General features: G+C 39.6%; 1 protein-coding gene across 1 annotated transcript in view; it reads right to left on the bottom strand.

Annotated features, from left to right (window-relative positions):
• The window catches only part of MBD2 (methyl-CpG binding domain protein 2), a 70,027-nt gene extending 43,459 nt beyond the window's left edge, over window positions 1-26,568 (bottom strand). Inside the window, exons 1-2 of the mRNA XM_028168991.2 lie at window positions 25,903-26,568; window positions 10,744-10,903 (exon numbers count right to left, since the gene is read on the bottom strand). Of these exons, the coding sequence (XP_028024792.2) occupies window positions 10,744-10,903; window positions 25,903-26,438 (696 nt within the window). The 5' untranslated portion in view covers window positions 26,439-26,568. The remainder of the gene's footprint in view (window positions 1-10,743; window positions 10,904-25,902) is intronic.
• Between the last annotated feature and the right edge of the window lie 218 nt (window positions 26,569-26,786).

Here is a 26,786-nt window from a genome sequence, read left to right as displayed (position 1 = left end):
TTGCTCCCTACACAAAGTCCACAAATAAGCATTCCATACCACTCCTTATGGTGGCTTCCCAAGTCCTGTCATTAGGTTTGTCTTCTTCCTTGACCTCACCAAGTACCCCTCTCCCACTCACTAACCTCCCACCACGCTGGCCTACTTCCTGCCCTCATATGCTAAATGTATCCGGCCTTAAGGATTCTGCACTGGCTACTCCCTCTGGTTGGAACACTTTGCCCTCCGGTTTTTATAGAGCTGACTCCTTCTCATTCAGACCTTGGCCAAAAATCACGCCCTCCAAAAAGCTTTCCTGATCACTCAGCCTACAATAGCCACCTAGTCGATCTCAACCATTCTTACTTAATTTACTGTGTAGCGTTTAATACTTAAATTGTGTATTAGTTTGTCATACCACTAGAATAATAAGCTCCACAAACATATAACCTTCCTCTACTATATTTCCAGAATCTGGAATAATGTCTGAGCACACAGAATGTGCTAAAAATTTTTCTGTGGAATAAATGATGCATAAAATGTCTGTTACATGTAAGGTCTTGTGTTATGCAGCCCTTACTCTTGAATACTCTCATTGTCAGCCTGAAACGTACCCATGTTACGGAAGTGGAAATTATTAACTCAACATGGTCTATAATATCCATGTCAAAATTATTAAGCATAGTCATCTGTATTATATACCTCAAGATTACCAATGTAAAATAATCCCCAGACTTGTTCCATTTCTTAGTATTTAACACGAAGTTATGCTTATAGATACACAGCCAGTCCTACACAAACATGCCATGGGAAAATAAATCCTCAGATGGTGTTTTTGGCAAAGTCACTGTCAATTATAGTGATGTTATACCATGAAATCATGGGAAATAAAGAGTACAAAAAATGTATAACTCAGCAGACTGCCAACATGAGATTAAGACAACAAAACAAACTATGTACATTGGCAGAAAGCATGCCATATTGCTCCTAGAGAGCCACAGTTTAGGAAAAATGTTCTTCATTATGGATCTGAAAACTTGGATCATCTCACTACAACTTACTGGCCATAACAACTTTTCATCTGTATAGTAAAATAACCTAAAATTTAGCAGTGGTCTAGACAAAGGAGACTGGTATGGAGATTAAAACCTTGGGCCAAAGTGCAAGGTCTATAGGATGTCAACAGGTAAGTTATAGAGATGAGACAGGTGATCTCTTGGTTGTTACACCAACTCAAAGTTGGTTTAAGTTTAATTGATAAGAATAATAGGACTACCCTGGTGGCGCAGTGGTTAAGAATCCGCCTGCCAATGCAGGGGGCACGGGTTCGATCCCTGGTCCGGGAAGATCCCACATGCCGCGGAGCAACTAAGCCTGTGCGCCACAACTACTGGGCCTGCGCTCTAGAGCCCACGAGCCACAACCACTGAGCCTGCATGCTGCAACTACTGAGGCCCGCACGCCTAGAGCCTGTGCTCTGCAGCCAGAGAAGCCACCACAATGAGAAGCCCACTCTCCGCAACTAGACAAAGCCCTCGCGCAGCAACGAAGACCCAACACAGCCAAAAAAAAAAAAGAAGAAGAATATTAACTTGGAGGTGAGCAGAGCTACTCAACTTGAATCCTAAAAAGTTTAGTGAGAATTCAGCCTGCCCCAAACGGTAAAACTATTCTCTCTTAGGGAGGTAAGCAAAGGTATTTAAGGAGCCCATACTCTGCTGAGTAGTCCTGTAGCAGATCATTCATGTAGGAGGCTGAGAACTAAGGCAGGAATAAAGCCAGTTCTTTTGGGGCTCAGAGTTCCCGACAGGTCCTACCTGCCTAAGAAAGTTCTTCTGAGTTCATTTGTAATAGTTATCTGGCAGAGGTACACATACCTCCTTTCTAAAAAGTCAGGACAATAATATTTCAAATGTTTGTATATTCTGCTCTAGCAATTATCAAAATTAATCCCATCACACCCCACATTCTATCTTCATAATAACCAAACGGCCAAGTCCCCCAGATCATAGGTCATCCATCACCCAGTAATCATCTCCAAAATATTCTGTACATCCACGCCATAGTTCAGTGGCTCTCAAACTTTTTTGACTTCAACTAAGAGTAGAAATATGTATTTTACATCACGACTTAGTATACACAAGGGTGTGTATCACAGAAGTCACCTAAAATACTTATCCTTGCTAAATGGGATGGACACTATTTTCTATCTTATTGCATTTCATATCTTAAAAATTCCAGTCCTGAACAATTACATTGACTTAACCATCTGACGTTTGAAAACCAACCCTCCACCTTACCCATCCCACCCCCCAGTCCTTGCACTGTACACTCGAGTGACTGATCCGCAGTCTCTCCTATACCCTCAATATTTTCTTTAAACATTCTCTCAAGTTGCTGGGCTTACTGAAACTTGGCTGTCCCTCAAAGTTCCCTAAAGTTCTTTCAAATTTAAAGAGAAAGAGTTTCTTCTCTCTTTCTCTCTCTCTTACAACTACATATCTAAGGGGCCAGGAAGTGGTAATTTCCTCCTTTCTCCCCATTTTTCTCAAATCATCTATTTTTCCTCCTCCAAAAACAGGAGCTCCTCTGAAGCTCATAGGATCTGACTATACTATGGTCTACCCTTTCTCCCTGCTTTCTCCTTATTCACTAAAGACTTTAGTTTCTGTTCCATGTTTTCCTCTCCATCCCAACTCTTGTCCTCATTCTTAAAGGCCTCAGTACCCATGTGGATAATCCACCCAACATCCTGAGTCCTTTGACCTATTTGTCTACCCAACCTCACCCACCTAACATTATAGGCACAGGCTTGTCAACACTAGTAACTACACCATCTCCAATATCTCAATCAAGCATCCAACTCTCCAATTTCTACTTCCTATCCTTGTAACTCACTGAGGACTGCCCTCTGCATTCTCTGAACCCATCAATATTTCCCATCCATTGACTGACCATATTTCTTACTCTTCCATAACCTCTTTCACATTCCTCCCTACCCAGTATAGATTCCATGGTCCATCATCGTTATTACACGGCAAATATGCTTAACTTTCTTGACCTCTGTGGTTTTTCCACTTGTGCTATAGACCCCATTCTTATCCTTTCCACAATCTTTAAAATGGGAGATTACCCAAGTCAGCATCCCTTTCATCTACTATCTAGTGATTCTCCTTCCTAGCCAAGAAAATTTATTGAAAGAATTGTCCATGCTGACAATTTTAACTCTCATTCACTTTCAGCCCAATCCAATCTAGCTTCGCTTCCCACTGAAACTACTGCTATCTATCAAGGTTATTAATAACCTTCAGGCTGCCAAACTCAATGGAAATTTCTGTCTTCCTCCATTCAAACTTCCAGCAACAATCAATGTAACAGACCACTCTCTTTTTTGAAACTTTCTCCTCTTCTATGTCTCTACTACCTTACTAGCCATTCTTTCACAATCCACTTTGCTGATTCCTTCTACTCTATCCCAAATTTAATTACCAGACTTTCTCAGAGCTTTGTTCTGGATCCTTCTATCTATCTACCTATCTATAAACTCTAGTCCCATTACTTGGAATACTACTTACGTGCTAATGACTTTCCAGCTCAGACCTCTCAATTAGTATACACACATGACACGACATCTCCATTTGGATGTTTAATAAGCATCTCAAACTCTGCATGTTCGAAGTTGAATTTATTGTATTCACCCATATAAATTCTTTCCTAAGGCAATCTCAGTAGATGGCAATCCAATCCACCCAGTCACTCAATTTATCTAAAATCTAAGGCCTCACACTTTGAGTCTTCTCTGTCATCTTTCACAACCAATTCATTAGTAAATTCTGTCAATTCTATATTCAAAACGGAACTAGGATCTATTCACTTCTATCACCACATATGTCTAGGCCATCGCCATTCCTCATTGTACCATTGTTAACAGCTACTCGCTCCTCACTTCCGCTTTTGTCAATTTCATTTCAAATTAACAGAAACCTGTACTCAAGAGTGGCCCACACTTAAGTGAGATGCCAGTAATCCCCTGTAAGGACTTCAAGGCCTAGAAATGCTGGATTCATCAGCTGTATTCTACTCTCTCCTCCTTCCACCCCCAACTATATCCAACAGAGAGAGACCAAAAGACACTCTGTTCAGCAAGGGCTTAACACAATGATGAAAAAAGCACCAGCATCTTTGGGAAACATTTTACTTTCCCGATAGGCCAGGAATGTTGATGTAAGGAATGAGGTCTCTGTTTTCAGTCTGGATGGAAAGATTCTAGGAAGGGAGAAGCCAAGGGGTACGTCTTACCACAATACCAGGAGTTGGTAATCAGACTGATCCTACCACAGGGCCCTTTAGTGCTGGTTAATTGACAATGGGGTCCCTAGGACAGAAATAAATCACCCCTCTAAGGTGCTACTTCAGTAACTGAAAAATTCCTAATCAGTTAAACAAATGCCTAATTTGAGCTACAGCAAATGAGCTGGTCTTTAACATCTTCCGCCAAAGCCTTGCTCCCTCTTCCTGTCTGTAAAATAGTAGTTATTAACTTTTTCGGCTACAGTCTCCTTTGAGAAGTTGATGAAGATAGACTTTCTCCTTAAAAAATTCATAACAGGGGCTTCCCTGGTGGCGCAGTGGTTAAGAATCTGCCTGCCAATGCAGGGGACATGGGTTCGAGCCCTGGTCCGGGAAGGTCCCACATGCCACGAAGCGACTAAACCCGTGCACCACAACTACTGAGCCTGCGCTCTAGAGCCCGTGAGCCACAACTACTGAAGCCCGCAAGCCTAGAGCCCATGCTCTGCAACAAGAGAAGCCACCGCAGTGAAAAGCCTGTGCACCGCAACAAAGAGTAGTCACCACTCACTGCAACTACAGAAAGCCCGCGTGCAGCAACAAAGACCCGACGCAGTCAAAAATAAATTAATTAATTAATTTAAAAAAATTCATAACAGAAAGTATTACACACATTTCAAAGGTTCCTGGAGAGCATCCTGAAACGTGGGCTCTCAGGTTAGACACCTCCCTAACTCTACTGGTTCCTGCCAAGTTGGCCTCTTTCAACTTTTACAGGAAAAATAACAATAATAATAATGTCCCTTCATGGTGCATTCTCTTCTGAATATTGTCCTCTTTCCTCCACCTCTCATTCAAGCTTCACAAGAGTAGTCTAACCATTTTATGGGGAGATGTAGAAATGCACATACGCGTACGTGTTTGTAAATGCATAGAAGCTCTGAAAGGACATACCAAAAAAAAAAAAAAAAAAAACTGGTTAACAACAGTTTCCTCTAGGGAAGAGGCTGAGCTTAAGAGACTGAAAGAGGAGAGAGATGTTTCTCATTGAATATCCTTTCTACCATGTGTGCAAATCCTAATCAAATAATATCAAATAAATTTTTTTTAAACTTTTAAAACAGCAGGCTACATTTTTGCTTCTAATTTCTCATTTCCCAGAAACTTTCTGGCATTCTAAATATGACTTCTGGTCTTTCTATCCCTCCAAAGCTGGTTATATCAGTCACCAGGTGACTTCTAATTTGAAAATCCAATGAATATTACAAAGTCTTTATCCTCCTTGGTCCCTCCATGGCATCCAACAAAAAAATCTTTCCTAGGCTTTTATAACACCACATTCTCTTCATTCTCCTACTACCTTTCTGGAAGTTCCTTCTTACTCCCCACACAACTAATTTATTCACAGCCTACAGTGTGACAAGATACTTTTCTGTTTGCCCCTATGTTGGGCGATCTCAATATGTTTTAGCAAACCACTAGGACAGGAGTTCTCAAAGTGTGACCTGGGGAACCCTGGCGGTCCACAATTTCTTTTCAGACCTCCAAGAAACAAAAGTATTTTAACTCAATCTTCCTCACCAACTCCCTCCCCAAATCTGCTCTTCTTGTCCTATTTCCTATGCCCCAAGTAACTCAAGCCAGAATTGTAGCTAGCATCAACAATTCCTTCTCTCTACAATCATCAGGTACTCATATCCACTAATTTCTCTTGACTGAGTCTCACACCTTTTCATACCTCCTAATACAGCATTAATTCAAGCCATCATTATTTCTCTGGACTAAAACAACTCAAACTGCTCTCTCTACTTCCAGTCTCCCCTTTTCCCAAATCGCACCTACTCGATATTCACCTATCCAATACCCAATCTGACTTCCACCATTAACACCAGCTCACTTAAGTTTCTCAACTTGCACAAATATTGCTCCCAAGATATATGAGCTCTCTACAAGACTTTGTTATTATTTTGTTGAAGGTAATTAAAGCAAACACCTGCTAGATGGTTTGATTAAGTACTTAGGACACAACCATACAGAATCCAATGCTGTGTTTATAATCACAATAGCATACTACCATAAACCAAGGTAATTCATGAGAAAATAACGGCAGACTTATACAATTAATTCCTTCAAGAGAACATAATGCTCTTTATTTCCAAATGTATCAAATTTGTGAAATGTGATGAAAGAACTGAGTCTTTCCAAGGTATTAGCAGAATTGACAAGTCAGGCTAAAATATAATTTGTTCCATACCATATTCATATTGTGAGCAAGCTGTAAAATATATGCCACATTAATGTTAGGGAACTTGAATTTTATTAGTTTTGTAGATTTAATTCATAAACATTTATTTCAGTGTTGTTAAGAGCTAGAAACACAAGGAATTCAGTTTAATATTTACACATCTGAAACATTAAAATAAATTTCTAGCAAGAAAACCAAGCTACTCAAGTTCCTTAAACATATCCTGCACTGAGAAACACCGTACTCTTCTTTATCCAATCTTAAGACTGTTCTCTAATTTTTAAAGAAATGTATCTTTTTAAGAAATTAACTTCCTTCATAAAATGTTGAGGATTGTATCTCTAAAACACTAAAACATCTCCTCTTTGAAAAAGCAAAGCCTGCATAAATACCTAGACAATATTCAGCTTTCGAAGCAAAAGTTGTATTGAGAGGCATAGCTCTAGAACTGTGCAGTCCAATATGGTAGCCACTAGGCACATGTGGCTACTTAAACTTTAAATAAAACTAAAAGTTCAGTTATTCAATCACACCAGCCACATTTCAAGTACTCAACAGCCACATGTAGCTGGTGGCTAAAACATCTCCATCATCACAGAAACTGCCATTGACAGTGCTGCTCTACTACTTCTCCCTCTGAGTAAGCTTTGAGAAAGCTGCTCATGACGTCAAATATCAGCTCTAGGTTGATGACTTCCAAATCTTTCTCTAGTCTTTTTCCATTAACCTAATGGAATATCTTTAGTAACATACTCGATATTTCAATTCTACTTTATCAGCTGAAGAGACGGAAGTTGCGGCTGGAAATAATCAAGGCAGTGGCAAGAAAATCAATAAGGTACAATGTAATCAAGAATGGAACAGATTTTCAGGGTAAGGTTAAGACTGAGTTTGCGACAAACGGGAATAGGTACTGCAAAAACCTTAGTATCAATCGAAAGATAATTTCCACTCCATTGTACCCACCAATCTCAAAAGAATTAAAAACCATTTTGCAAAGATCTTCAAAAGATATTTTTCCAAACATACCTGAAGATATTCACCCAGTAAATTCCCCTTTGATATAAAAGATACATTAAAATCACAGTTTATAATCAGTCAATATAAACTACAATTTAGCCTGTTTCAAAGTTTATTTTGTTCATTACATTTCTAATTCTTTAAAGATAGGAGTCTTTAAAAAAATTTCACTCCTAGGTATACAATGGAAGAAAAAGAAAGCACTAATTTGAAAAGATACATGCACCCCAATGTTCACAGCAGCATTATTTACAATAGCCAAGATATGGAAGCAACCTAAGCATCCATCAACAGATGAATGGACAAAGAAGATGTGATATATAAAGATATACATATAGATAGATACACACACACACACACACACACACACACACACACACACCCCTGAATACTACTCAGCCATAAAAAAAGAATGAAATTTTGCCATTTGCAACAATATGGATGGACCTGGAGGGTATTATGCTAAGTGAAATAAGTCAGACAGAGAAAGACAAATACTGTATGTTATCATTTACATGTGGAATCTAAAAAATAAAACAAACCAGTGAATACTAAGAAATAATAATACAATTAATAAAGCACTTCAGCCAGGTTCACAACTACATAGCAAAACACTACCTCAGATTCCTGTTTATCACTTTAAATCTCTCAATTTTCTCTATACTGTATTATTATAAAAAAAATACCTAATATAGTTATTATTAATTACCCACAAACATGTTTTCTGCTTAATAGAGATATTTAATGTTGGTGTTACTCCAAAAGAGAGCGTACTTAAAAAAAAAAGGAAAAACTCCATCTTCTGTCTATTCAACTAAAATAAAATCAGATACAAAAATAAATCAGGCCCCCCAAAATTCAGACAGAGAGCTTCAGAAAACAATGATAATAAAAGGCATTTCCAAAATATGTATGGTATATTAATTTATTCAGTAAACATTTATGACCACTATAAACTTCTGGAATGAGGTGAATAATACACAAACATTCAGCAAACATTTATTAGGTACCTACCGTATGCTAGGTTTTGGACTAAATATACCAAAACAAAACAAAAGACATGGACCCTGCCCTCACGGAGCTCACAGTCTAGCTGAAGCCGACAAACAATCACAAATACAACGGCCAAGCACCAGGGAGGCATTATGGAAGGAAGGACTGGTTCTGCCTGGAGGATGCAGAGCGGCTTCACAGGGACGAGACAATGGAGCTGGGCCTTGGATGAGGAGCAGTTCACCAGATGGAGGGGGAGGGGGAAGCACATTCCAAGCAGAGGAAACAGCACATGAGCAAGCAGAATCTTGAAAGCACATGCCACGGTGCAGGATGACGAGCGGTCCAGCGCAGCTAGCGCGGAAAGGTGCACACAAACTAAAGAGACGAATTAGTTTTAGGTTTTTAGTGAATCATAACTACCAGGAAGTATATCTTCATATTACACTTAGCGCAGCTTAACTGTGATTCTGGTAACAACAGAGTAGTTTGAAAGCATTCCATTCATTTCATAAATATTTAAGCCCCTTCAAAAGACATCCAGCACTGTTCAGAGTTTTAAAAAGGCAGTTTCAGAAAAATAAATCGTAATTTTCCTCCGTACATTTAAGCAGCAAAATAAGCCCAGAATAAAGACTTTCTTAAGCTGAAATCACCCAGCTTCGCCTCTACACACTCAAGGTCCCAAACTGAGCACCCCCGACTCCTACCACTACCTCATATCCTCCTTAACACCTTCAGAACCATCAACCCACAGTAACACCATAGTTAAGCGATACGGAGGCAATTCCAGCCTTCCCTTCCCGCTCTGCCTCTGAACATGGTACTTGCCGATGCCCCTTGGGAAACCATGCCAGGTAACTAACGCAGTATGTGAGGAAACAGTGCATTCTCACCCCACACCATTTTTTGGAAATCAAACTATTGTTTAAAAAAAAAAAAAAAAAAGACAACTGTTAAGCTAAATTCTGAAAAAAAGAGGGATATGAAGCAGAGACCCCATATTCTCCAGGAAAAGTGAAAGGTGAGGAGGAAGAGAGCTTGGGTCAGAAAAGCTTCCTACACTGGCCACCAGGCAACACTGTTCACTGAGGTAGCTCGCTGCTTAGGAAGCTACAACGGGAACAGGAAAGGAACTTGCTAGGTAATTTCACATAAATTCCTGTTTACTCCTCACAACAACTAAAGGAAAGATCTTGTTACCTTAATTTTACAAATGAGAAAGCTGAGGCCATCAGAGGTTAATAAAGTTGCCCATGACTGCCTGAGCTGGTAAGTGGCAGAGCCAGTACATCAAAACATGCCCGCCCCACTCCATACGCCACCACCCCGGTTCCTCAAGTGAACGCAGCACTCCCAAGGGGCACGCAGGGCTACATCGGCCAAATACCTAGAAAGAAAAGCCCTTCCTTTTCCCTCCACCATTTTCATGGTCAGTGTGAGACAACGGTGGTGGCAACACACATACATGTGTCTCTCTGAAATTTAGAGGGAAAAAAACTGGAAAAAAAAAAAAAGGTTATCTAAGATTAGTTGTTTCGGGGCCACAGGGAGGTGGGGAGCTTTCTCTGTAAAGATACTGGGTGCTTTAATACAATTAAATTAGCATCAGAATTCAAATGCTACTCATTTAAATTCCTGTACAATAAACCATCAACTAAGCAACCCAGTAAAAGTAAGAGCTAGTGGAACGATCTCCAATTACAGTATTAGAATGAGAATATTATTCCTAAAGGTCACTATCCTCAACATCATCAAAAACTCAAAATAAAAACTGCTCTTTCTCAAATCCTAATCCTGAAAATTAACAGGTAAATATAAACTATGTGGTAGGTAAGGATACTTGCGCCACAATAAAATTTTGCCTCTTTCTGGGCAACAGGAGCTATTTTAAGAGGGGGAATAAAGGAGACAATTAATATCAACAAAGAAATCTTTTGTAAATAGTCCCAATGGGTCAAAAGTGTGATGTATGTTGGCCTAGAGAGATACTGAAATGTTGTTTTCAACTGTGCACAATTTTACTTAGGCTATCTCTCTGTAAGCCAACTACCAGAAAATTAATCAGATATATAAGTCAAAATGCTTTGGAGGGGGAGGAGAAAAAAAAACTGGGACATTCAGACAACCAAAATTCCAGTGACATAGTACAATGTAAGATACTTCTGGGAGAGCTTTTGGAATAGCACTCATTTGCTATAAGTAAATTAACCAACCTTATTTTGATTGAGAGGATCATTCCGCAGTCTCTGTTTGTTCTTCTGTAATTTACTAGGCATCATCTTTCCAGTTCTGAAGTCAAAACTGCTGAGGTCAACAGTATTTCCCAGGTACCTTGCCAACTGAGGTTTGCTTCTGAACTTCTTACCACTTGGACTAGAAGAAAGATAATATTAATTGTACAAAAGACAACAATATTTACCCTAGATCACTACATAAACCTTTTCTTCATGCCTTCTTTTCTGCTCCCAATTATTATCACATCACGATTTTTTTTTAAACATCTTTATTGAAGTATAATTGCTTCACAATGGTGTGTTAGTTCCTGCTTTATAACAAAATGAATCAGCTCTACATATACATATATCCCCATATCTTCTCCCTCTTGCGTCTCCCTCCCACCCTCCCTATCCCATCCCTCTAGGTGGTCACAAACCACTGAGCTGATCTCCCTGTGCTATGCGGCTGCTTCCCACTAGCTATCTATTTTACATTTGGTAGTGTATATATGTCCATGACACTCTCTCACCCTGTCACATCTCACCCCTCCCCCTCCCCATATCCTCATACAGAGTGAAGTAAGTCAGAAAGAGAAAAACAAATACAGTATGCTAACACATATATATGGAATCTAAGGAAAAAAAGAAAAAAAAAAGGTCATGAAGAACCTAGTGGCAAGATGGGAATAAAGACACAGACCCACATCACGATTTTACATATTTTTTTTCAAATAAATATTAGAAGTTTTAGAGGAACTTAATTAGAACTTTTTATCCCCTGTAAAAAGAGATAATGTGTCACCTAATATAATACTCCACTAGGTACACCCCTGGAGCACATAACAGATGTGAATGCCGATTATCCCACTGGGCACTCACCCAGCAACCATTAACAGAATCCCAACCCAAACAGCATGCACAACACAATGTGCACACTGCAAACGTCTTCAATCTTACACATTTTCCAAATTGATGTTTGAATTTTTTTTTTCTGTATTACATATACACAATGCCAACAATAATCACAAAGAACTTCAAAACAAATTGTTCTGAAGTCAACAACTCTTGTTAACGACACATTTACACAACACTTGGAACCCATATAATCTTTGCGCTACCGATTTGAACTCATAACATTCACAACAGAAAAAAAAAAATTGTTGAATTTTTGACAATATTTAAATGCTTCCTAATGTTACTGAAAGGAGAAAACTAAGGCAAACATTTGCAAATGTGTTTGTATGATGCTGACATGACTTTTGTTAGCCTAACTCTCATCTGAGAGAAGGGTATCAAGAATAACTTACTTCCTGTAAGAAAAACTGTCGAAGCTGGAAAATGACAGAAGTGCTGGAATTATATAGAGGGCTAAACTAAACTAGTGTTTCCTAAAAAAATTTGTCCCATATTGCACTGAAACGTAAGAAAAATTTTATATGAAGAATACCCCAAAGTCTCATCTAATAAATTTTCTGAAGCAAATGTGCTAGAATAAACTGCAGTGGGATATGTTACCAGAAGAGAATTGTGAGAATTCTCAAATACTTCTCAAAGAAGCCAACATGTCATATTGAGAACTTAACCTTGCACCAACTGACTACAGTAAAAGAAAAATAATTCAACAGGAAGACAAAAGAGAAAAGGCTGGAAAACCAAGTAATTTACATTTCCCTGGAACAGCAAAACTTCTCTCTGGGTCAAGTCCAAATCAACACACCCCAGTCTGTCACAAACTCCATGGTATTCTGCCACCACAGACTTCAACACAACTGAAGATCGTATCAACATTCTTTTTCCACAATCACATGACGTAGGTATTCCTGAAACACAATTCAAGGTATAGAATTCAGCCTACAGATGAAGATAACAGCCAGTTAAGACCAGAATATAACAGAATAGAAAGAAGCAAACAACAACCAGAACACAGCAGAGGAAAGAATATAGAATTATGTATAAACAAACCTCAACTCCCATTCTAATCCAGATTTCCAAATATGCTCAGTATCACAAAATAAAATAGCACGTAACCCTCAATACTGTTTAAAACCTGAATCATTTCTGCTCACTGCAAACTTCCACCCCCAAACCTGATCTTCTTGTGTTGCCCTCTACTGTAGCATCATTGTCTACTTAGCAACTAAGCTTCAAGCTAGAAGGCCAAACACAATGTTCAGTGCTCCATCCCTCAGCCCACACATCCAATCCCAAGTTCTAAATGTTCAGAGGCTCCCCAATGCTGACAAAATAGTTTTGCCTCCTTAATAGAACATCAAAAACCTTCCATCTGTTCAGGGTTTTTTTTTCCTGACTTTTTCCCACCAGCCTTGAACACGCCTCACGTTCTAAACTCAGTGTCACCAAAACATGCCATGTACCTTTGACTTCCAGTCATGTCTTTCCAGGTGGAAGGATGAGCATAAGCAATATCCTGTCTATCATAAAACTATTAAATCCTCCAAGCCCAGCTAAAATGTCACTGCATCTATGAAGTTGTCTGTGATTCTGCAAGCCCACTTAGAAATAATTCTACTATCCCTCAATTCTACTTCATTACAATTCTAAACATTCCCTTGATTAGTAAACAACCAAAGATTACGATGTCCCTTATTAAAACCCTCAAACATAACATATATAGGCTAGTACTGAACAAAGTAACTTCTGAGAGCAAAAAAAAAACCCTCTCAGTTGAATAGTTAAGAACATGGTTTTCATTTGCAGACACAATGGAACAGAAAAGCCTATGCTTATATAAAACTTACACTGTCTGGAATTTAAAAACTGAACTGGAAAATATTTTCATGATTAATCTTATACTACATAAGAAATGAAGTATTACTAAAAAACCCAAGTTAATGAAAAACTGGTAAAGAGTACCCTGTTATTATATCACTTATATAATTACGAATAATTTTAATTAAGCTAAAATAGGTATATAGTCCTTATAATCAGATATTCCAGTTACTGGTAAATAAGATTCTGATAAACTACTTGATATACAGACACAAGCATCTGTAATGCACAGCTACAAGTACTGGTCATACACACTGTTGCCTTCAGAACGTGCTACAAGCCATTTTCTTCTCCATAACTGCTATAGCTTGTGCTTGGTGCTTGAAGGAAAGTCAACCTGGCTGCCCCAGGGGATTTTAAGACCAGGGACCTTCCTCTGCAGGAGATGAAGGCAAGCATATTAGAAAGGCAAGGCCCATGGGAATGGTTAAGCAGAAATTCTGTCCGTAGGGACCATTGCACAACGGCAAAATGACTCTGGAAGTGGCCGAGGAAGTCAGTGCTAGATAAACAAAACGACTGTATGTCACTAAAGTGACTAAGTTATCATCTGTCTGCCCTCTAAGATGGCTGCTGTTAAGTAACAGTCTCAGACATACCAGGACTTAATGTGACTAAGCTTTTATTCTAAAAGCATCAAATTGTAACTTAGGGAAATTATTTTTTTTTAAACTCTAGTAGACTAGTGAAGGATATTAGTCACTTTCAGTTTTCTCTGCCCAAAGCGATTACTTCTAATCCTGGTAATGAAATACTAATATTTCACTTTCAACCACAAAAAATTTCCCTACCAACTGCCCCCTTGGTCTGCCTATCCTGAGCCAACCTGTGATCTCACCTTTAACTTGTCCTCCCCACTAAATACCCTGAAGAAAAGTAACTATTAAATGAAAATCAAAAGCATGAGTTACATTTTTCCGGTTCATATTAGAACATTTCATCACTTGAACTATGTCTTTGCTTGCCTTCATTTTGATTAAGCTGTTTAAAGCAACTTTTTTCTTTTTAATTGAAGTATTGTTGATTTAAAGCACTTTTTAAACCTAACTCTACCTTAGAGGTTTCTAACTATAGATTATCAAACAGAAATAAATTTTATTTGGCATCTGACTTTCAAATCTAAAAAAACTTTATTGAGATACCAGAAAGACTTAAATAACGGTCACCTTAACTTAGTAGTATTCCCATTATGTCACTCTATAAACTCATCTGTAAACAGCATTACTGGAGCTAGACAACTGTAATATGCCCTGCCAGTCTATGACATGAAAATTAACTCTCTGAAGACTGCTGCTTGCATGTGAAACTGCACTCTGAAAATGAGTAGTAGAGCAAACGTATTTTTTCATGTTACTTTGGTAGAATGGATAATCATGATGTCTAGTCAAACCATTATGAGGAGACCAGAGGTCTGAGCAAACACAAGTATACCTTCAAACCAGTTTCTAACAGGATGAACTGTGGGGGTGGCGGCAACCAGAGTGGAAGAAGATGGACTGGCCTATCAGCAGGAAGGAGCATCGTGGACGGCAGATGCTTAGGTCTACGGCTCAAGAGCAAGTTCTAACACGCATGGCTCTCCAACAACATCAGGAAGTGCTTTGCGGCGAATAATAAAAATTCTAGAAGCTACAGCACTGGGTAAGTTTGAGAATAAAGAAACATCAACTTTCTATTTTTTCTATCCCTCTAAGTGTTAAAGTTTACTTGTTACTTACAAGAGTGTTAAGTATTGAAAGAAAGATTTCTCTAACTTTAAATAACAATTGTCTCCAGAAATCAAATTTTAGCTGAGACTAAAAATCTGAAATTAAAATTATCTTTTTGTACCTTAGTACAGTCAGAAAACTGCCAAACCAATTAATTCGAAGAAATATATACCAATTTTTTCAAAACTACATGACATACACACAGGAAAATCCATCTAAAGGTCAGCTCCCAGTCCCCCTTAACTCCTTTCCTCCCAAACATTAAATGTAGGCCTTTCCTAAAATGAACATCCTCAGCCCTCCTCTATAGTTTGTCCCAGGCAGAATTTATCTACTCTTATCTTATCTTACTTAATATCTCCCATCTCCAATCAATTACAAAATCCAGTTCCTTCATAATCACCTTTGAATCCATCCTTCCTTTCCATTTCCATTGCCACTGCCTAAATCAAGTCTTTATCACCTCAAGTCTCAATCACCACAATAGGCTGATTTTCTATTTGCTAGCCTCTTTGCATCCTAAACTAGCCAGACTGCTCTTCCTCAAACACCACTATTACCAAAGTTCCAGTTTAAATGCCTTCAACGGACTTCAACCCATTAACAAAAGGGAGCCAAACATTTTAGCCCTGCATTTGTGATTCTCTGTCATCTAGTCTTCTCTTAACCTTTCAACCCTATTTTCCACTCCTCTTACCCAGTGACTCCTGCCATATTGGTTTATTCAAGTCTATTCTGAATCAACAGGCTGAATGATTTCCCTCTTCAGCCCTATGCAAACCATGTATTTTACTTGGTCCAGCATGCGTGTCTCCACCCCCCAATCCCCAAGAGCCCAGAAACACTAATCCACCTTATACCTCTTCCACAAAGCCTTAACAGAACAAAGTAACAGGAATTACATAAATAATCATGAATTACGTAAATAATCATGAACCGCCTGTTGGCATCTCTTGCAGTCTAGTTTGAAATACTGAGTTCTGTATGGCTGTAAAACTTCTACAAGTTCAAATCTTATCTTCACAAATAGCATACTGAAGTATAATTATTTATGAATGAAATGATAGGACGTCAAATGTGCTTCAAAATAATGAAGGCTGAGTCAGGGTAGTAGATGTGGGTATGGAAGAAATAAGGCTGTCAACTGTTGAACTGGACACTTGGTAGTTCTTTATATAATTCTACTTTTGTATATATGTCTGAAATGTTCTATAATAAAATGCTTAAAATATAAACATTAAAGTATGCAAGCTATTTTCCCATGAAAACTGAAAAGTAGTTTTTTAAAAATATGAAGAGTTTGGGCAAGTAACTTGGAGCATGAAAGAATTTCCTTAGCAGCTGGGGTGGGGGCTGGGGTGGAGAATTATTTTTAAAGTATCAACAAGAAAAAAAAATGTATTTACAATTTGGCTACTGATAAGATATGACAGCATTCCACCTTTTTCGTCGACTTAAATGTTTAAGGAATCACCACACAATTTTAAATGGTATGAAAGACCTTTAGTAGAATTCAAATTCTGTGCCAATCATCCTTATTCCATAAACTAGCATTTATTTAACAAAAATTATATGCAAAGAGTATACTATTGGTAGCAAATTCTATTATCTCTATATCATGGTTATAAATATGGTTAAAAAGTCACGGTGATCCACTAAAAAATAAAAAATAAATGAACATAGAATTCTACCTAATCTCATCCCACTGCCACAAGCACTCACCTTCTGAAAAAGCAAAAACACTGGTTATTTTGGTTGAATTGGGGACTGAACACTGTTATGGAAATGTCAGAAATTAAGCATGTCTGGAAATTATTTCAAAATATAATGGGAGAGGTGGGAAGGGGACTGGATATTGATGAAACGAGACTGGCCAGGAGTCGATAATTGTTAAAACTGGTAGACAAGTACATGAGGAATTCATTACACTTTTCTAACTACTTTTGTTTTTGCATATGTTTGAACTTTCCCATAATAAAAAAATATACATATAGATAGATAAGAACACCCAAAAAACAAACTATATTTCTTAAAAAGAGGTTAGGGGTCTCTGGAAAAGACCTTTTTAAAGAAATGCATACGTCACTGCACACATGTTAAAAAGAATTTTAATTTCATTCATCCTTGCTTTAATCTATGGATTCCTCCAGTATGAAAAGAACTATGAAAGAACATACACACGTACACACACATGTGTTGGGGTGTGTGTATGTGTATATGTGTGTGCACAGACAACTATATTCAGAAAACAGAATGGAAGACAATGTGTCAAAATATTAACAGTGATTTTAGAACTATGTAAGGATTGTCATTTCTCTTTATATACTCTTCTGTATTTTCCCAATTTTCCACACTGAGCATGGGTTATTTTTATAATCAGGGGAAAAATGGAATATTTTTTAAACCTCTGATGAACTTGTATAACCTAAGCTCTACCCTAAACACATTTCAAAATACAAAATATTGCAAATCCTCACATAATTAACAAGCACATGCTTCTATTTACGCTGGGTAATTAAGTGAAGAGAAAGGAACAAAGATTTTACTGATTTATTGACCATCTACTACACGCCGAATGCCTTACATGTATTTTCATTTAATCTCACAAAATTCCATGAAGTAGGATTCCTACCCCTGATTTACAGTTGAGAAATCGGAAGCTTACAGAAGTTTAAAAATCTGTCCAAGTTAAAACAGTAAAGCAAGATTCAAGATTCAAGTCCCAATCTTCTGACTTAAAGTCCCTATTTTTATTCTAAACCAGTGCTATGCAAGTATAGTTTATGCACAGACTTACTTCAAACAAGGTCTTCAAATAAGTACAGAAATGGAGAGAAAGCATTTAGAAACTGCTATGGCAATATGACATGGTAAATTTATGACTTGTAGCATCTAACAATAAAAAGTTGCAATGTGTATTTCATATGTCCACTTTTGTATTATATTGCCCACTTCTGCTAGGGGCCTCCAGGAAAGATCTTTCTTTTTTAAAGAGATGCATACATCACTGCATACATGTTAAAAAGAATTCTAAGGACATTCATTTTTGCTTTAATCTATGGATTCTTTCAGTATAAAAAGAAGAGGAGGGCTTCCCAGGTGGTGCAGTGGTTAAGAATCTGCCTGCCAAGGCAAGGGACACGGGTTCGTGCCCTGGTCCGGGAAGATCCCACATGCGGTGGAGCAACTAAGCCTGTGCGTCACAACTACTGAGCCTGCACTCTAGAGCCTGCAAGCCACAACTACTGAGCCTGCGTGCTGCAACTACTGAAGCCTGCGCGCCTAGAGCCCATGCTCCGCAAAAGAAGGCATCGCAATGAGAAGCCCGCGCACCACAACGAAGAGTAGCCCCCGTTCGCCGCAACTAGAGAAAAGCCCGAGTGCAGCAACGTAGACCCGGCACAGCCAAAAAATAAAAAAAAAAAAGAAGAGGAAAAGAATACCAAGATACAGTAGTCAAAAATCATCAAGAGGATGATGTTCTTCTTCCTCACATTTGTAAATCACTAATAATTGTTCCTGACAAATGCTAAGTGTTCAATTTTTAAGATCTAATTTTAAATTATATTTACTATCATTTGCATTTACACACTGCTTATGTAGCTAAGTTCCCAAACAAATGAGTTTGAATTTATACTCTAATAAGATAAGGCAAGATCATAAGATCCACATATATTATTCAAATTTCACCCTATTTCATACTTCTCCTTCCTTGAGAAGTTTTAGTTTTTAGAAGTTCTGACAAAATTAAGTAAAACTTCATTTTTCAATTTGCCTAGTCATTTCTTAGTGGAAATGGCAAACAACAATAAAAGATCAACAGACAAGAGCTGCAAGTAATACCTATCAAGTCAAACAGTAAATCCATGAAATAAGAGTTGATGACTTATTTCTAATTCATCATGCTGGGCTAAGAAATCTCAAATACAAGCTAAACATTATGAATCTCTATTCGTCCCACTATAAAGTGTAAAACAAAAACAAACCAAAAAAAATCATCATCAACTTCACAAATCATCTGCTTCTGTTCCACTAATTAAAGTTAAATTATGAAAAATTAAATTGTGACTCTGTATCTCACAAATGAAATTTTAAAGCAGTTTGAAAAAAATCATACATCAGTTTCTGTTGGAGATTATTTTTAGAATGTACATGTATCAGTTCCTTTTGAGCTATGTATTTCCTCTACTACAGGTATTATGCATGTTCTGGCAGGTGAGACTTTGCATGTCAGACTCTAAAAATCGGATGTAGGACAGATGGCAATGTTGCAACCTAACAGAAATCCCTCTAGCACATCACAAAAAGATGTGATGGTACAGTTGAGAAAAGAATTATCAGAGCACAATTTCCACCACACCTATGACTTTTATTTCTGGATTCAGGCTTCAATCAGGCATTATCAAGAAGAGACTAAAAGCAAGTTAAACTTTCAATTACGCAATAAGTATTTAATAAATACTGTATTTTGTTCCTTTCTCCAACTAAAGGGATTTTTTTTAAATTGGTCTGTAGGATACATTTCAACTGTATCTCAACTCTGAAAGAAACATATAAAGCTTTTCCCAGGAACCATATAAAACTATCTCATAAGCTGCATTTAGCCTGCAAGTTACAATGTGATTTCTTCTATTTAAGTGAAAGCTTTTAAAATGAAGAAGATCTATATAGCTTGCTCCTTGGCGAATGTGTTGCCTATCTGAATATCTGATAAATAAGAGGGGCAACCCTAGGATAAACAAGAAAAAGAGAAAGAGAAATATTTCTGAACAAAATGGTCACTTCTGTTACCCAGGAAAAAAACTGCTTTAATTATGTTAATTTACCACAATCTTTCCATTTTTTTTTCCGCTTCAATATTACATAGAACTAACTGGAAGATCATCTTTTGGTACAATAGCTTCACTGCGAAATAGGATTTAAAATGTACCCCTTGTCAACTTCAGGATGCAAGCATAATAGTAAATAATTACATTATTTTAGTGGTACACCAAGTTTAATAAAGTAGATTAGGCAAGAGATGTTGCAATATTTCAGAATATAACTAGAGATCTCTATGTGAGGCAGCAGCAGAGCAGGGTAGCTAAGAGTTGTGGGGTTAAACCACCTGCCTCAGGATTCTAACTCTGCACCTACTAGCAGTACAACCTCAAGCCTATTACCTAACTTCCCTGTCCTAACGCCCCACCTATAAAATGGAGATAATTGTACAGTACAACATCACAGGTAATATAAAGCAAAGGCTAAGAGGTCATTCAAGCCCTGTTTTACAAAATGTTACGTGCCATGTATCGAACACTTATTTAGTATCTGTGTGTTCAGCACTGTGTCTGGGGGGAGGAAGACAGCTATGTGAGAAAGCCACAGGTTCTAGGGACATGAACAACAGAGTAATACAGGAGACACCACGTTTCACTACACAGGGATGACCAGAAAGAAAATATTATGGAGAAAGACAGTTTACTGAACGTCAGCGAGACTTAAGAACTGTGACCCTTGCAACTATACTCCAATAAAAATTATAAAAAAAAAAAAAAGAACTGTGACCCTAGGTCCACTGAGCTAGTTTTTTCCAACAACGACTACAAGGGAGAGTCTATTATTTTTAAACCAAAAAAAAAAAAAAGAGGGAAAGAGCCTAGCTGAACTTTGACATCCTCAATGATTCAGAATTCATGCCCTCAAAGACCATACCAGCCTTTCATAACAAATGAGATACGCCTACAGACTCTTTTAAACCTATTTATATGTTCAGTCCATACAACTTGAGTTATTTAATGAACTGTTTTCCTTAGTCCTTAAACATATCCAAAGCTTTAAGGCATCTACATATTTATTTTGGTGTTCTGGAACTGAATCCTTATAGCACTATGCGGTATAGGTACAATCATAGCCGCTTTACAAACAGAGAAACCACAGCACTGGGAAGTGTAAATGACATGCTCAAGGCTGCACCATTGGTAAATGCAGAGGTAGAATACCAGTTCCAGACCTTAACCCCCTGTGCCCTGCTGCTTTCCCTGGAGACTCCTACTTTTATCATCTCACTCATGATTTAAAGCCCTCAATTATATTGCCTCTGAGTCCTCTTCTTTCCAGATCAAGGTGGAATCTCTTTAGTCTCTCATCATGCATCTGCTCCTTAATGATTATTTTAATTGTTCTCTGGTTCCATTTTATCTTTTCAGAGAAGTGATCAGGTGTGAATGCATCATAATTTGATAAAAGAGTCAAAAATGGTTACTATTATGTTTCCAATACCCAACCAGATGACATTTTATGGCAGCAGCTGTAGCAGTTTACCATGACTCCCAGGCCTTTAACCCAGTTATAACCAGAAGTCTAGAACCCAACAAGACATCGATAGAGAGCTCACACCAAGGTTAAGCATAGACTTGATTTTAAAAAAGGCATAAGACAGCTACTAAAGGTTCCTCTGCAGAGGAAAACAATATTTCAAAAATATCAATCTGCAAGTGCAAGAACCAAAAACTAGAAATGACAGGAGTCAAGTAGACCGGTAAGAAAAGTATTGTTCAAATAATGGGCTCATGTGATGGCAATGAACTTTTTCAGAAACTCTACCAATGGATCCAACGCTTGATGAAACCACACCCTTTTAAAAAACAAACTTTGGATGATCATATACAAACTGTCACAGTACTATCAGTAATCCTGACAGAAGGCATAATTATATTGCTTAACTAGCAACCAGAGGCATACCTTCCTATTAGAACTTGGCAATCTCAGGAAACAGCAAAAAAAGAAAAAAATTCTACGAAAATTTGAGGCTTTCTCAATGAGCTTAATTTAAGTCCAATTAATAACTGTAAGACACACCCTGCGTTAACAGGCACAGATTTGTTTAAATTAATCTTCCCATGGGCAAGCTAAATCAGGAGTTGGCATTATTAGAATCTATGTGCACACAACTGTGTGCAGGTGTTCACATTACCAACGGAAGAGTTGACTCTTAACCCACCTATTAACAGATATGGCTAGTATTTTGTGAGCTACTGGTTTTTAATGAGTGGCAGGTATACGGGGATGCTAATATTCAAAGCAGTGACACTGCGGATTGAAAAATAGTGTGTTCACCTCTAATATAAGTAGGTGACTTCCAGCATTCATCACTGAAAGCAGAAGTCAAAGTCAGAGTAACTACTATATCACAAGTATCACATCACACTCTATGTGTTCTCCTGTCCCAGAATGTAACCTCTCAGAATGAAATCGAGACTGGATGTTACAATCTTGTAGAGTAACTAAGCTTTGTAGGTAGACAACAAACAATAGACAACACTCCCTCCAGCCCTGAACTAAGCACATGTGGCACAAATCTGTTCAATGTGTCTTTTCATTTGGCATAAACAAGTAAAAAGCAAATCATGTTGCACTGTCTCATAAAAAGGCTTTAAGGGACTTCCCTGGTGGCTCAGTGGTTAAGAATCTGCCTGCCAACTCAGGGGACACAGGTTCAAGGCCTGGTCCGGGAAGATCCCACATGCTGCGGAAAGCCTGTGCGCCACAAACACTGAGCCTGCACTCTAGATCCCGCGAGCCACAACTACCGAGCCCTCGTGCCACAACTACTGAAGCCTGAGCGCCTAGAGCCCGTGCTCCGCAACAAGGGAAGCCACTACACTGAGAAGCACACGCACCGCAATGAAGAGTAGCCCCCGCTCGCCACAACCAGAGAAAGCTGGCGCGCAGCAACGAAGACCCAGTGCAGCCAATAATAAAATAAATAAATAAATTTATTTTTTAAAAAAGACTTTAGTTTTATAAATTAAATAAATTTTTTAAAAACACTTTAGGGCTTTCCGGGTGGCGCAGTGGTTGAGAATCTGCCTGCCAATGCAGGGGACACGGGTTCGAGCCCTGGTCTGGGAAGATCCCACATGCCACGGAGCAACTGGGCCCGTGAGCCACAATTACTGAGCCTGCGCGTCTGGAGCCTGTGCTCCGCAACAAGAGAGGCCGCGATGGTGAGAGGCCCGCGCACCGCGATGAAGAGTGGTCCCCACTTGCCACAACTAGAGAAAGCCCTCGCACAGAAACGAAGACCCAACACAGTCACAAATAAATAAATAAATAAATAGAAGAACGTGAATTTCTTAAAAAAAAAAAAAAAAAGACTTTAATTTTATGAATTTATTTATTAAATAAATTTATTAAAAGGCTTCAATTTTATAAATTTATTTATTAAATAAATTTATTTTAAAAACTTTAATTTTATAAATTTATTTTATTACTGGCTGCATTGGGTCTTTGTTGCTGCACGCAGACTACTCTTCATTGCGGTGCGCGGGCTTCTCATTGCAGTGGTTTCCCTTGTTGCGGAGCACAGGCTCTAGGCGCACAGGCTTCAGTAGCTGTGGCTCGTAAGCTCTAGAGGGCAGGCTCAGTAGCTGTGGCACACAGGCTTAGTTGCTCCGCTGCATGTGGGATCTTCCTGCAGCAGGGCTCAAACCCGTGTCGCCTGCACTGGCAGGTGGACTCTTAACCACTGCGCCACCAGGGAAGCCCCAGACTTTAATTTTATAGAGTAATTATTACTATACTGGTTTGTGATTCTTCACAGGATGAATTTGTTTAGAAAGTTTTAGATTGATTATATCAGTTTTTCTACCATAAAATAATCTATTGAGCTTGTATAGAAAAGTTAACATCGAAAATTTACAACACATTAAAAAAAAAGGTGACCACACATCAGAATGAGCGCTACAGCAATCTGCCTTTTTAAAATAACTTTTCCAGGTACTGCAAGAAAAGCAACAAAAAAGCTTTGCAGTAACCAAAAGTAAGTTCGAACAAATACATCATACCAAAACCAAACAAACCATATCCCAGGAGAAATGCCACAGGGAGTGAAATTCAAAGTTGAAGATGCTCTATTGAGAATAGACTAGTCACTTATTCCTCAAGGAGTTCAATCCCAGACACAGAATGTTCTTGTCAAATATAACTGGCTAAAAGACATCAATACAGAGTTTACATAAAGAAGGTTATGCATACTACTTGCTTAAAAAGGAAACAGAAAGAGCTGTTAACGAAAGAATATGCAAAAATGAACAATTGTGAAAAGCACTAAATGAAACAAGTGAACTTGAGAGTAACCATTTGTTCCACAATAACTTTCTTAGTATTACTGAAATAAACTTAATATGTAATGATGGGGAAATACAAAACAAGATTATCACCTTTGTATGTTTAAAATATGTTTTCTAATTATCATTTAAGATTGCAAAATGAGTGGTCTCAGATTAAGTGACAAAATAAGTTCTAATGCAACACCACTTTCATTTTATTTTTTTTTTACTTCAATAGGTGAAATAACTTCACTGAAACTACTCTTCCATATATTTGAGCAACTATCAGGAATATGTTCATATTTACATGTTATACCAGTAGTGATCACATTCTTGTGTGTATGTATATATGTACATACTCATATACACATATACATGTATTTTTTTAACCTCAAATCTATTTAAGAATATTTTCAATTCATAAACATTGTATTTTGTGTGTGTGTGTGTATATATATATATATACTTTTACCCAGGGGTAATGTATTAAACCTACTTGATGTTGGAAAAAAGGAAATCCTTCCTACCATACTCCAATGGCTAAATGGCAAACAACAACTACTCCAACACGCATATATCGTCCCTGAAAATGATTCAATTAGCCCACAAACATGGCCCTCCAAGCCACTGAGTAAAACATGTTTATATTTATATTCTCTTCGAGAAATGGGACTGTTTATAAGAAAAGTTAGTAAATTTGTTGTTAAGAAAATTCCATTGGTATCAATAGCCAAAGACACTTCCCTGAGCTTACTGGGTCGGACAGCATGACCACAGGATTCACCATCAAACTGAAAACCTGTTATCATTCAGACCAAGTTTTCTCAATCCAGCACTTGTGACACTTGGGGCCAGATAATCCTTTGTTGTGAGGGCTGTCCTGTGTATCGTAGAATGTTTAGCAGCATCTCTGGCCTCTACCCGCCAGATGCCAGTAGCACCCCCTTCCAAGGTGTGATAACCAAAAATGTCCCCAGACATTACCAAGTATTCCCTGGAGGACAAATTTTGGTCTAGGAGTCTAACAATGTACTACAGTGTTCCGTTTCAAAAGGGAGTAAATTCTGCAACACCAAGAAACTACAGGCATTCCAAGTGGCTACTTCATAAGAAACTTTCGTGGATCCCACAAAGCAACTGAAACCTTGTTACTGTAGATACCTCATTCTTCCACATGTGCATGATTAAACACTCTTGTGATGATGAATCTGGGACAGGAGCCAACAGTGACTGGTTTTATAGTTTCGATGAATTACACCTTCTTTTAACCCTTCAGAGGAATAATCATCCCTGCCAGAGTAACCCTTCTTTCCGCAAACCATTTTCTCCAACACTTTACCCATAAGAGGCCCTCCTATGGGCTCTCACCATTCAGACATTGTGACTGTCACTGCACTGGGGTCAACTCTCACCCAAGGGCTCGGGCACTTTCTACTACCAGGCCAGTCTGTCTCTGCCACTCCTCTCTGGCCCCTGCTCTCCTCTTGACATCCCCTAACAGGTCAGCTCTCGACCCTTGACCCCGGCCTGACCCTGCCGCCCCCTCCCCGCCCCCAAGGCGGTACCTGAAGTAGTAGACATCGCTCTTGCCGGCACTGAGCCCAGATTTTCGGATCACTTCCTCCTTCTTCCATCCGGGGGGGAGGGCCGGGCAGTCCATCCTCTTCCCGCTCTCCGTGGCCCGGGGTCCCCTGGGCCCCGGTCCCGCGCTCCCCGACGGGAAAGGGACCGGCTCCCGCCGGGGGGCGCCGCCGCCACCGCTGCCGCCGCAGCCGCCGCCGTCGCCGCCAAGGCCGCTGCCGCCACTCTGGGGACGGCCGCGGCCCCGGCCCCGGCCCCGTCCCCGTCCCCGGCCACGGCCCCGGCCCCGGCCACGGCCACAGACGCCGCCGCCCCGGCCCGCCTGCTTCCACCGCCCCCGGCCACGGCCGCCGCCCCGAGCGCCTTCCCTGCGCACGCCGCTCACCGGGGACGGGGCGAGCGCGCAGCCCTGGCCCCCCTGCTCTATGGCGGAGTCGCCGCCAGCGCCGCTGCCGCCCGCCGCGCTCTCCCCCTCCTCCTGCTCCGGGCAGCAGCGGCCTCCCCCCGGGTGCGCGCGCATCCAGCCCCCTCCCCAGCCGGCGCTGCGCTTCTTCCGTAACCGAGCCCTTGGAATCCCGGAGACCCGCCCCGCCCGCAGCGCGGCGCGCGGGGGACGCGCGCAAGCATCATAGAGCGGGCGCGCACAGAGAGGCCCTCCCGACCGGGGCGTGGCCCCAGCCACCGCCTCTTAGGTCCTCCAAGCGGTCAGGGCGGCCATCTTGTCTCCGCCTCCTCGAGGACACGCCCCCCAGCCCCACCCGCTCCGCCCCCGGCCGCGCCCTTCCGGCCCCCACCCCCACGAGGCGCGCGATTTGGGCCCAGAGTCACTTGTAGAGAAATGTCAGGACTGCGGTTAATTTGTTTCAAA

Source organism: Balaenoptera acutorostrata, chromosome 13 (assembly GCF_949987535.1).
Source record: "Balaenoptera acutorostrata chromosome 13, mBalAcu1.1, whole genome shotgun sequence".
Classification (NCBI taxonomy): domain Eukaryota; kingdom Metazoa; phylum Chordata; class Mammalia; order Artiodactyla; family Balaenopteridae; genus Balaenoptera; species Balaenoptera acutorostrata.
The sequence above is the reverse complement of the archived record's forward strand: the minus strand, read 5'-3'. Positions and strand labels throughout refer to the sequence as shown.